The sequence below is a fragment of the Gallinula chloropus genome (genome assembly GCF_964237585.1).
Source record: "Gallinula chloropus genome assembly, chromosome: 26".
Taxonomy (NCBI): Eukaryota; Metazoa; Chordata; class Aves; order Gruiformes; family Rallidae; genus Gallinula; species Gallinula chloropus.
Window position 1 is genome coordinate 5,610,093 of NC_140111.1, and position 12,215 is coordinate 5,622,307.

A 12,215-nucleotide genomic window follows, 5' to 3' on the forward strand; every position below is an offset into this window, starting at 1 on the left:
TTAATGTAAAAATGCAAACATTAGTCTGAATGTTGAGAAGCTAAGTAAAATTGCTGTCGAACTAAAGGCTTACCAAAGCTGCACATACCAGAGATGTTTCTAGAGGAATTAAGGACTTTCAAACTAGCAGAGGCTCACTTTTAATGCAGAACTAGCACCTTACTCCCAGAACTTGGCTTGCACGGTCTAAGAGGTGTGTAGCCAGATAATCCAAACTCCACAAAATAGAAAATGTAAATTGAGATATCTAAGCTGATACTAAAGTCATTTGTGTTCTAGGGAATAAGGGATAATCAGCATATTCTATGTTAAATAATGCAAATCAGCATATTTTATGTTAAATAACGCACATCTTTAGCTGTTTACTGGACAAGCATCAGTGAGGTTATCTGGCTTGAGAGGAGCATTCATTTCACACATCTACTCCACACAGTAGTTTGTTCAATAGTTCCTAAAACAAATTGTTGCCTCTAAACCAAGGATTTTAGTTATCAAATCTCTGTTTTGAATCTGCTGATCCTACAGTCTTTTAATGAAAAATATTTAACAGATTTGTCACACATGTTTTGAGAACATGAGTGTCCTATTTTGATTTTTGTGTTTTAGAGGAAAGAACCGGGGCATGAGGACATCTGACCTGATGTCAGTTACCCAACAGTTCGACTTCAGTCACCATAACTGTTGATACCCCTACTACCACTAACTTTCTACAGCTCATCCAAAGAGCGGTAACTCTCCTGGTGCAGCCCTAATCACATGCCTGTCCTGCATCATGGCACTTGGAAAAGTGGGAAGGGGATCTCTGTGTTCTTTTCACATAAAAGTGAGGAGAATGACTTCTAACAAAGTGAGACTGTCACCGTAACGGCTTCACTTTCCTCTGCCTTCCTACTGGTCCAAGCCACATGACCTCACGTGAGTCTCCAACGTATAACCTCTCCTCTCAGACTGAATTTAGATGTTGCTCCCTCCAGCTCGGTTTATCTCATTCTCTTATCAGACCATAACTGCTATAATCTGATAGATTTTTGACTATGTGAGCCTTTGACCCAGCTTAGCAGAAGGAATTGGAACCCTACTGCAGTCAGAACATCATGCCGTGGCCTGTGAGCGCCAGTTGATGTTTTGTAAAATATCCAGAGCTGCTAGGCTGTTATCACTCAGAGCCACCTTCTAATAAGCATTTTCTAACTCATGCTGGTTAGATTTGCTGCTCCTGGCTCTGGAGAGACGGGGCTTCTTGTTCTTCTGAGGCCTGGCAGTTTCCTTTCCAAAGTCCTTCAGCTCAGACTGGTTGTGGTAGCGGGTGTAGCGTTTGCATTTGCAGGCCGTCACAGCTCGGAATTTATAAGTCCGAGTCTCTTCCTCAGGACAAGCCATCTGGATGCGCTGCGTGCGAGTGTGAGCAGGGATGCAGCGATAATCCAGGGCATTCTGACGCCACCACTTCCCTCTACCGATGGAGTTGGGAAGGAGGTGTGAGGGGACACACTGACCAGAGCAGACCAGTTCCTTGACAGGCTTGACGCTGCGGCAAGGCCCCTCTGTGACATAGCGGGTGGTTCGCATTTCTCTGCAGCTGAAGTCAGAAGCATCTGCAAACAAGAAACACATTATTTACCCATCACTTTCTTCCCCATCCTTGAGAAAGTACCTTCTCATTTCCATAGCAGATACCTGGCCCCGAGCCACACACAAGCTGAACGTGTTGAAGGGCAGATTTTGGGAAGAGTTTCTCTCCAAGGACTCACTTGTGCAGCTTCTGACTCTTTGGCTACTCTAGTTACGAGACCCTTGAATAACAATGTGCAAACACATCCATCCTTCTCTTGCCACTGGCTAAATTTCATGCCAGGCTTGTGGGCAGTGGAACTTCTGCCGTGTAATGCCAGCAGCAGTGGTTACTTCCAGGGAAATTTTGATGGAAATCTCCTGACTTCATTTACCCACAGGAAAAGCCTGTTCTCATTGCTTGAGTTTAACTTTACTTCAGAGGTTGTGTCCAGATTTAAAATCTTTTGCAGCAAAGAAAGTTTTAAGTGGTTTGTAACTCAGTTTAGTGTGTTCCAGGTTAGGAAAATTAACAGGTAACAAGAAGCTAAGGAATTCCTACTCTTCCAGCTCTAGGTTTTCCATGTTCGCTGCTGCTCTGTGTGATAGCTGCATATCATTTCCTTCAGACAGCTAAAGGCATCTTCTGGCTGATTAGGAAATGTACAGTACTTCTCCACACTCCTTGGGGTTTTTTTGTCAATGGATAGCTATAGGAAAGTGAAACATTAGGAAGTGCAAGAGTTTTCTAAATCCTTAGCACTAAAAATCTTTCCAACTTTTCCCAAAGGTGTCTCCTTTGCCAAGTGACATGCTTGGATAATTGGACTTGCTGGGCTAATTGGACTTGCTTGGAAGACAGAGAATTTGATTTTTGAGGGTGCTCATCACATACCTTCACCTAGATAAAGAAAGGATAATATTCTTCTCTTAGAAAAAAACCAACATAGTATTAGTTTAGGAACACTAATTGTGGTGGAAATCCTTGAAGGTGGGATTACAAAGAGGATGCTGTGGCTCTCAGGCCCATTCTCCTTGCTGTGCACAAGGTGTTTCTCTACTTAGTATATCCAAAGAGGACTCTGTCCTCGAGTTGTTAGTGATAGAGCAGTATTTGTACCAACATTTTACTTTTTGTTTTTCCTGTGAAGTATGGAAACATCATTTTTAGTGCTCCACTTGATATTTCCCAAAGCACAGCTAGCAAGGGTTCATTTTTCACAAGCTGTAGAGGTCTGTAATTAATGAAAGGCAACCATCTCTGTCAGGATGCTGTGACAGCAATGCTGACAACTGAACTCCATGTGCACTTAGGCTAATACTCCCAGGTTCTCTAAGGATGTAACAAAATCATGTCTATGTAAAGATAACGCCCTAAATCAGGTGTTTTCTACCACCATCGCACGTAGGCAGGCATGGTTAAATATACAGGCATTTGCCTCAGCTATATAGGTTCATTTCCTGTGCTTATATGCCCTCTGCTTTACGTGTGTGGGTTCCACATGCTGCAAAATTATTCATGGTCTGGTGCAACATTATGTTGCCAACATTATGTTACCCTGGAAGGTCTGGCTACTTCACACCATTGTTTTGACTCCTGGTGTTGAAGATGTTAAAATATGTTGTGTAAGACCATTGCACATCTTGAATAACTGTCCAGTCTCCTTCACTCTCATCCCCAAGTAAATGTGCTTTCCCGCACTTGATGTCAGAGCACAGAAGTGAAGGTCAGGCTAAAAAAATGAAGGTAGTGAGATGTAGCAAAGCCAACCTGCCATGAGCTAGTGGTTGGTGGAGCTGCCCTTGGGAATCACAGTGCTCCCCCTTTTAGGGATTTAAGACCCTTATAAGGTCACACTCTCAAAAACATTGCTTCATTTTTTTCCTTCTTCTAAAAAGTGTTATTGCCATGGCTCTAAACACCTTAACTGACAGCTGCCATGGGAAAACACAACTCCCTCCCAGTTGTCCTCAGAAAAACAAGCCCAGCTCAGATCTGCGATGTGCATCAATGGAAACTCTAAGCTTGACTTGCTGCTACTGTGCATTTTGTAGCCAAAGGAGTCAGTTTGGAGGACCAGGGTCTCCCTTTTTGCCAGTACAATGCTTATTTTAAAATAACTTTCTCTGATGGGTGCTAAGTGCTCATCTTCCTTCTCACTTCACGAAGCTTGTGCTTTGCACCATGGCTAACGCTGGACATGTGGCCAAATGCAGGGACCACCGACTCTGAGACTGCCCAGCTCTGCAAAATACAGCCCCCTCCAACTCATCTGGGCTTGAACTCCCCCTCCTTGGGGCATTCATGCCCAGATGAGTTGGAGGGGACTATACCCCTCCTGGGTTAACCCTTCCTAACAGCTTCCGTGGCTGCTGGCAAAGCGCAGTGAGCAGCACACTCCTCTCCTCGAGCTGGACCCAACCTCTACATTTCTGCTGTATAAGCTTAGCCATCACCAGTGTGCCTCTCTCACAACATTAAGGATTTATATTGTTACCTCCCACGTTCAGCCCACTGCCCCATCCTCACATCAGATGTCTTTTTAAGCCAGCCACTTCCTTTGCAGAGCTTGCCAAGCACTAAATACTGGGGAATTTAAGCAGCATCTTCTCCAGGTTTTACATGATTGGAGTTGTGTCTGCAGAGAGCAGATGGGCAGAATCAGAGTGCACATTGTGGTACCTATGGGTTGTTCTATAGACCACATTTTTCATCAGTAAACTCTCATATATCCCTTCCAACCTTCACACTGATAACTCTCCAAGAGGAGATGTAACTCCCTGTCACTTCCAGCATTAGGTCCACACCTAAAGCTTTTAATAAACAAACATACATGATAACAAGTTTCCTTTTACAAACCGGCTGTTAAAGAGTCCAAACCAGTAATAACAACGTTATTTTTCTTACCATTAGGCTCTGGAGCTTGTTGTATGTGTCTTCCTCCATGCTTTGCCTGGTTCATTGTGTTGTTGTTGCTGCTGGGTGTCTGCTCCACCGGGGTTTCTGTATTTTCAGTGATCTCAGGGATTATTTCTGTAGCATCATTTTTAAACATCTGCCACCCTTCCACTGAGCGAAATGCAATCTGTATTAAGACACAGACAGAGCACACAGCCCAAGAGATCTGCATGGTGGCAGCTCACAGATTAGCTTTTCAGCACCCTGACAGTCTCAGATCCCAGGCAAAGGCACATTATTCCCCTTTTTTAAATCCTTTTTAGAACCGAGCCAGCCAATGACTATACAAAGTGGGAAGGGCCAGACAACAACTCATTCATCTCAGCTTTTGTCAGTGTGAAATAAAATGGGTGTGTGGGGGTGGGTTAAGTGACAATATTCTACAACTTCTATGTAAGAACTTCTCCTATGAGCTTCATTTTTGTGCCTGGCAACAACAGGGATTGACAAGGCTGGGATGAATTGCAACCTGACGAGTCTTTCTGCAATTTCTTCTAACAATGTTATGATTAAAACCTGCTTCTACCTCCATATTTGAATATCTTTGGCTGTTGTCTTTTCCAAAGGCTTTCAAGATTTTATTTTTGCTGTTCTTTTTCTCCTCTTTTTCCCCAGGCCAGGTACAAAGTAAACAAAGCTGCAAACTGTAGCTCAGTAGTTCTGCTTTGCAGTCTCAGTAGGGACAGGGTGTGAGCTGTTTGGGGGGATGTTTCTTTTCTCCTTTATGAAACAAGGAGCTCTACATTTTGTTTCACAAATGTACTGGAAGAAACAGGAAAGAGCTTCTTTTCAGAAAGAAAAGTTGTTTGGGTTAGTTTTCCTTAAAAAAATAGGCTGCTTGGAATATGTTAGTTAGGGTAAACAGCCAGGATGCTGTACCTCAGGCTTTTTGATGTGCCCATTCTCACATTTTTATTGCTTAAAAATATATATCTATATATTCATTGCATACTACTGCTTTTGCTGACATTCTGTGCAAGTGCTGAATATAGTCTCTGTGCTTAAATACAAGAAGATAGGTCTTTTCCAGCCTTGTGATTCTGATAATCAGACTGATTTCCATTAGTGATGCCAACAACAGAGAGGGAATTGATGCCCTTATGTCTAGGGCACTTGTGCCCAAGATGTGTCATGTTTAAAAACCTCATCTCTGGTATTCTTCTTCCTTGCAAAAGTTACAGCAGTGATAGCTGCATCGTTTCTTTGGCTCAAGACCACAAACACTTTCAAGTTCTTTGCAAAATATATCAGGCTAAATACATGAATGTGAAGGCATCTCAGCTATTAGTAAGGTTAGATACTACATCAAACCTGTTGTAGGTACTGAGAGCAGAATGCTTTGTGTTGCTGCAGTGTTTCTGTACATCCTCAGGAAAGTATTTCATGGAGAAGAGATTTAAAAGTGATTCACTGCCTGACTTTTCCATTACCTATGGCTTGCATTCTATCCTGACAGTTCCCCTGACTTGGCATGGAAAACAGGCATCACCAAAGGCAGAGTGGAGGTGTATTGTCCCTTGGTGTGACCTCGATGATAAATAAAGAACAGCAGCAATGTCATGAGGACATTTCACTTCAGCCTTACACACACACCAGAGCACTACCAGTACTGAACTTGAGGAGCTTCAGCCTACCTGCTCTATACAGCTGAAGTTCACTGTGACATGCTTTCTCTCCTAGCCTTTCTCCTTGCCCAAAATTACAGCAATCAGCATTCTCAGAGGAGCCCCCTCTCCAAAGCAACCATGCCTTGTGCCACATGCAGCTGTGAGCCCTTACTGTCTGCTCCCCTTCCTCCTTCCCTCCAGCCCCCATCTCATGCACGCTGCCACCTCAGAAATGACTCTGTTCTTATGGAGGGGTACAACATACTATTTTCTTTTGCCAAGATGTTTCTCCTCCACAGGCAGTGAGGGTAGCCTTCTTTGATACAGACTGTTGTCACATCATTTCCCTCAGATGTGCTGAGTTCCATTTGCCCATCATCTGCAGCAGCTCTGATTATCCTTCATTAATAACTCCCCCCTTTACTCAGAACAGCTAACGATGGTCTCACAATTACAGGAAGCCCAAACACTCAGCCATTTGCAAACACTGTTTTCCAGGCACAATTTTTCTTAGTTGTTGGTAGTCTTTTTTGGCTGAGAGCTACAGGTGGAATCAGGGCAGGGGATACACAGCTTCACAGGGGCATCGCCTGACTGCCCACCAAACACAAAGGGTTCTGAAGACAAGACAGCCCCCAGCTGGAAAAGCTGGAGAGCCACTGTCCTGACAGAGTTTTGCTGATTGTTTTGGGGTTTGATTATTTATTTTTGTAAATTATTTTTCTCCTTCAAAGAACAGACTAGGCTACTACAGTGGAGTTATACTTGAGACTCTTGTGTAGACTCTGCTTTCAGGTCTCACAATACAGCTCTTATTTCTGTCCTTTGGATATACTGATGTGTGATCTTCTAATGGTCCTCAAAGGAACAAGAAGGTGTGGAGTTTGGATTTGGGGGTTTTTTACTTTAATTTCGGTTGGGTTTTTTTTTTAATGACCAAGTTGGGAAGGATGACAAGGAGCTAAAGAAAGAGTTGTAACTTTTGTCAGACAGGAACACCACCTTGCAGAGATATCCACCACCAGCAGGCTTGTCTGAAGTGGGGTCACAGCTTGTGCCACACTGGAGTTCAGGTGGAAAGCAGAACAACAGAGCAGAGAACTGAGTACTGGTAAGCACTGAACCACTGCCACCTCATCATACCTCATCACTCTTCTATTTAAATACCTTCAGACATGCACACACCTTCCAAAGCTCAATTTCCATTCATTTCCTTTCATATCAGGTTTCCCTAGAGAACATTCCCAAAAGCCACCAGTCAGTGTAGGCCTACTGCAGAGAACCACCCTTACAGCAACCAACTGCCACCTAAAGCATTGCAATTTTCTTGATGTAGCTTCTCTAAGTAAACAATCCCCTGTATTAACTGTCTTAACATTTCGTTTTGCCCATTGGGAGAGGTAATACCCCAAAAACCTATGGAAGTGAAAATCAGAAGTTATATTCAGCCTTCAGCTTAAAACTTCTTGTCCATAAGCTCAGAGAGCATCTTAATAGAGGCAAGAAAAGAATCCAAATCCCATAGACAATTAGATTCCTTAACTGCAAAAAATTCTTCCATGTCCTGTAGGTGCTTGGCTGCTCACAGGACTTTCTGCAACAAGGCAGAGGTGGTCTGGGCTGCAGCCCAGTTGATTTATGAAGTATGGGGAGGGGATGGGGTGAAATAAGACCCATGAAGGATGCTTTCAGAATGAAACTTCCCCCACAAGGGTTGAAGTGAGTTTGGACCCTCTATATTCATAACTGGGCTGCTGGTTTCTGAGTTGAAAACCCCATATCCGTGCTCAGAAGTAATGGGATGTATTAGGGGAGCTGGCACACAGAGGAAACCAGCATCATATACTCAGCCTGAACCCACTGCTGCTGCTTTCTGGACTTGGGCTTCTGTCCTGCTGTACTTGAATGGCAAAGCTGCACCATGAAGACATGTGCATACAGACAGCTCCTGAAACCACTTCTGTCACTCACAGCTTCTCGTGCTCGTGATGCACCCCCTCTGCCCAGTCCTGGGGCCAAGGGATGCTCTGTTAGGTACCCCAGCCTTAAAATACAGGTGTGCAGTTTAACCTTACCTGTGGACAGTGGCTCATCACCTACACACTGCCCAGGAATTCAGTTTTCTGACATATTCAAGAACTTATTTGCTTCTCACACAGGTCTAAGATGCTCCAAAGCCACCCTTCCAGGCAGCTCTTTTATCTGTCTCCTAAGAATTCTGCTGAGTCACAAACTACCTTGTGAAGTATCGATCACACTACGATGGGATTTTACCTGCAAGCAGCCAGAAATAAATGGGAGCTTCGTGTTCTTCAAGAAGAGACCAGCAAATGCACTGATAAATCCTTCTGGTGGCCTGTCTTGTTCGGTGATAGGACAAGAACACACATTAGATTTGGACAACAGCACTGTTCAGGAATGGAATGATGACTATCTAGTGAAGAATAACAAGCCTACAGCTCCATCTGGTGAGTCAGCTAGCCAACAACCTGGGCATGCTGGAATTAAAATTTAAACAAAAAAACCCCCAAACCAACCACTTACTTGTATTACTCCCATGATCTGCATTCCCAGGATTTATTTGCAGAATAGCAGAAATGAATAGGAAACTCATTCTTGTGAATAAATCCTTCAAAAATACCCCTTGGGCCCGTTCTACTTTCAGTTTTACTCATTGGCAAAGCCTAGAAAGTCATTTTAGATGGACACCTCTGCTAGACTAAATGAGATTGTATTAAATAGTCCCTCTGTGCTAAAAACAGTAAACTAGCAGAACTGATTTAAAGAAAGAAGGGGGAAAAATCCTGCTCCTACTTCTAGCATCAGAGATATAGTCACTTCTGGACAACACAGCTCAGTGGAAATATTTAAATTATGAAAACAGAGCAATGAAAATATTTAAGATGAATTAATGCTGACATCAGTAAGGGAGGTAAGCCAGGCATGCTCATGTTGTAGGAGAAAAACATGTCCAGGACCAACACAGCCTCAACATCCAAAAATGGAGTTACAGTGTATTGTGGCTGCTAGTCCTGTGTTTGGGTGTTACTCATTCTAAGTCTGAAAGAACTTCATGAAATGTTTGGTCTTCAGCAGTTGACATATGGCAACATTTGCTCAGGAAGCATTTTCTGGTACCGACCAGTCAGAGTAGAATCACAGAACCATGAAGGCTGGACAAGACTGCCAGGATCATCCAGTCCAACCATCCCCCTGCCACCTATAGCCCTCACTAACCCCAGTCCCTCAGTACCTCATCTTGACCTCAGTACCTTCCCTTGAGCACCCTGAGGGATGGTGACCCCACTACCTCCCTGGGCAGCCCATTCCAACACCCAACCGCTCTCTGGGAGAAGAAATGTCTCCTCATTTCTAACCTGAACCTCCCCTGGCACAACCTGCAGCCATTCCCTCTGCTTCTGTCACTTGGTATCTGTGAGAAGAGGCTGAGCCCCAGCTCCCCACAACCTCCTTCCAGGGAGCTGGAGGGAGCAAGAAGGTCTCCCCTGAGCCTCCTCTTCTCCAGGCTGAACAGCCCCAGGTGCCTCAGCCATTCTCCATCAGACTGGTGCTCCAGCCCCTTCCCCAGCTCTGTTGCCCTTCCCTGGACACGCTCCAGGGCCTCGATGCCTCTCCTGGAGTGAGGGGCCCAAACCTGAACCCAGTATTCGAGGTGCCAATGAACTCTGAACACACAGTATTCAGGTAGCAGACTGGATACACCACCTGCCAACACTGCAGCCTCAGCTGCAGGACCAAAGGAGGAAGAAAACACTCAGAAAAATGGAAATTTTTGCTTTGAACCTTAATTTTTAGTTACAAATTTCTCTCCTGTGCTTATGCAAGACCTGAGAAAGACTTGGTTCAGCATGAGTAGAAGGTGAATTTATTTTTACATACAGCATCATTTTATCTACCTGGACTCCTTTGTTCCTTGCTATGAAATGCTAATAGCTTCTCACCTCCAGTGCACTAACTCTTAAAGACAAAACCCCAATGCTATTGCTTTTTCCTTCATTCTGCTGGATTTACCATGGTAATTGTATCTGTTCTCTGTTCCAGAGACCCCCTCCCATCTCCAGAGTGGCTTTCTACACCAGAAGTGGCTTTCCACACCAGAAGTGGCTTTCCACACTGCTATTCTGGATAAACACACTCATGTAAATCCCCATCACACTATTTTAGCTATAACCAAGAGGTTTCAACTCCAAAAGCTCAGTGCTGCTATTTGCAAGTTGTTCTTCAAAGTGTCATCCAGAATAAGCATCCTTGGAAGGACCATCCTACAGCAGAGGGCAAGTAGTGTCAGTAGAATAGAAAGGTGTGTATTCCTTCCAGTGCTTTCTCAATTTCATGTTGCATGGAAAGGGATCTCTCATGCCCATTTTTATAAGTTTCCTTCTACAGTTGGAGAAATTTAGACACATACAGCATATTGTTATGGGTCAGAGCCATACAAGCTCTTCTTGGGCAGCTAAAATAGGCAATCTGCAACATTACTGTACTTAAAACAGCAAGGTAAGACTAAAGGAGGAAGGCTATGCTCCATTAATGGAGCAGCAGCCTGACATTCTAACTATTTTTAGCTTGCTCTGAGAGCTGGACTAGGAAGTTATTTCATTGGAGCCACCTGTCAGTAACTCAAAATAGGATATACCATCTTAGAGATCAAGTTTTCAAATCAGTTGTTAACATTGGCTTATTTATTCCTCTCCCCACCCTATTACAAAGCATTTGTTAACTCAGTTTTGTTATAACTGAGATAAATGGGTGAGAGTACCACTGAAGTTACCACACTGAGCAGTGTCCTATGAATTAATAAAATCTATTGACTATAAACCCAAATTCCTGTATGCCTTGATTTCTCAGTATTTCTTCATACTTACAAATGCTGAAACATCACCATGAGGTGAACAGGCTCAATTCAGTAAATAATTCTGGCTTTAATCTGACAGCTAATAGCTTTTATTACCATCTATGGAAGAGTACAAAAATCTAATGCCCAGTAGTTTCTGAGCTATCCAACGGACTGGAATTTTCAGTTCTAAGCACAGGTCAAAGTGCTTTTTGCACCCCCTCCCTTGCAGCACAGACAGGAGTTACAAATCCACAGTGTGAGATGGGAGAGAGATAAAATCTATGCCCAAAGTAAAAATGTTAAAAGGATTATTTATACATAAGCCTGCAGTATAAAACATCAGTATAATAGAAAAGTTAAGGCCAGTATTACAGAATCACACAGAGTCCCTGGGCTGGAAAAGACCTTTAAGATCCAACCATTCCCATCCTGTGCTAAACCATGTCCCTGAGCACCTCATCTACCCTCTGTTAAACACACCCAGGGAAGGTGACTCAGCCCCTCCCTGGGCAGCCTGTGCCACAGCCCCACAACTCTGCCAAGGAAGAACTTTTCCCTCCCATCTGCTCTGACCCTGCCCTGGGGCAGCTTGAGCCCATTGCCCCTTGTCCCATCTCCTGCCCCCTGGCTGAAGAGACCATCCCCCACCTCTCTGCACCCTCCTGTCAGGGCAGTGGAGGTGGGGAGAAGGTCTCCCCTCAGCCTCCTCTTCTCCAGGCTCAACACCCCCAGCTCCCTCAGCTGCTCCTCAGAGGATTTGCCCTCCAGCCCCTTCCCCAGCCTGGTTGCCCTTCTCTGGACTCACTCCAGCACCTCCATGTCCTGTTCCCCAAGGTACACAGCATGAAATTAGTAACTAAGAATTTTGCAGAAGCAATTAATTGAATACTGATGTAGTGGGAGAAAGGAAACAGGCATGTCATTACCAATCAAACTAATTACTGCTCATTATTACTGAACCAGCCCAATTCAAACCAAGCACTAACTACTGCCTGAGCACAGGGAGGGGAAAGGGAACATGATGTAGAGTGTTCCCTGGTTGCCCCTTTAAAGCACACAAAGAGAAAAGGCTGCTCAATTTGGCAGACCCCACCCTGGGTAAGGCAAGAGAAGTAAGGCTGGACTGCAACCAGGAGAACACCCTCTGGAGTTTAATTTCAAGAGTGTTATCTAGCTCTATAAAGAACTCCCCTCCTCCCTCTGCTCCCAGCCCCCAGAACCACCCCACCCCAACGAGTAA

General features: G+C 44.2%; 1 protein-coding gene across 1 annotated transcript; it reads right to left on the reverse strand.

The window, feature by feature from the left end:
- Positions 1-1,173: 1,173 nt before the first annotated feature.
- SOST (sclerostin) lies at positions 1,174-4,682 on the reverse strand (the record flags this gene model as incomplete). The annotated part of the gene is made up of 2 exons (XM_084275563.1): positions 1,174-1,595; positions 4,460-4,682. 2 exons carry the CDS (start codon positions 4,680-4,682, stop codon positions 1,174-1,176), a joined length of 645 nt encoding a protein of 214 aa, XP_084131689.1.
- Positions 4,683-12,215: the final 7,533 nt, after the last annotated feature.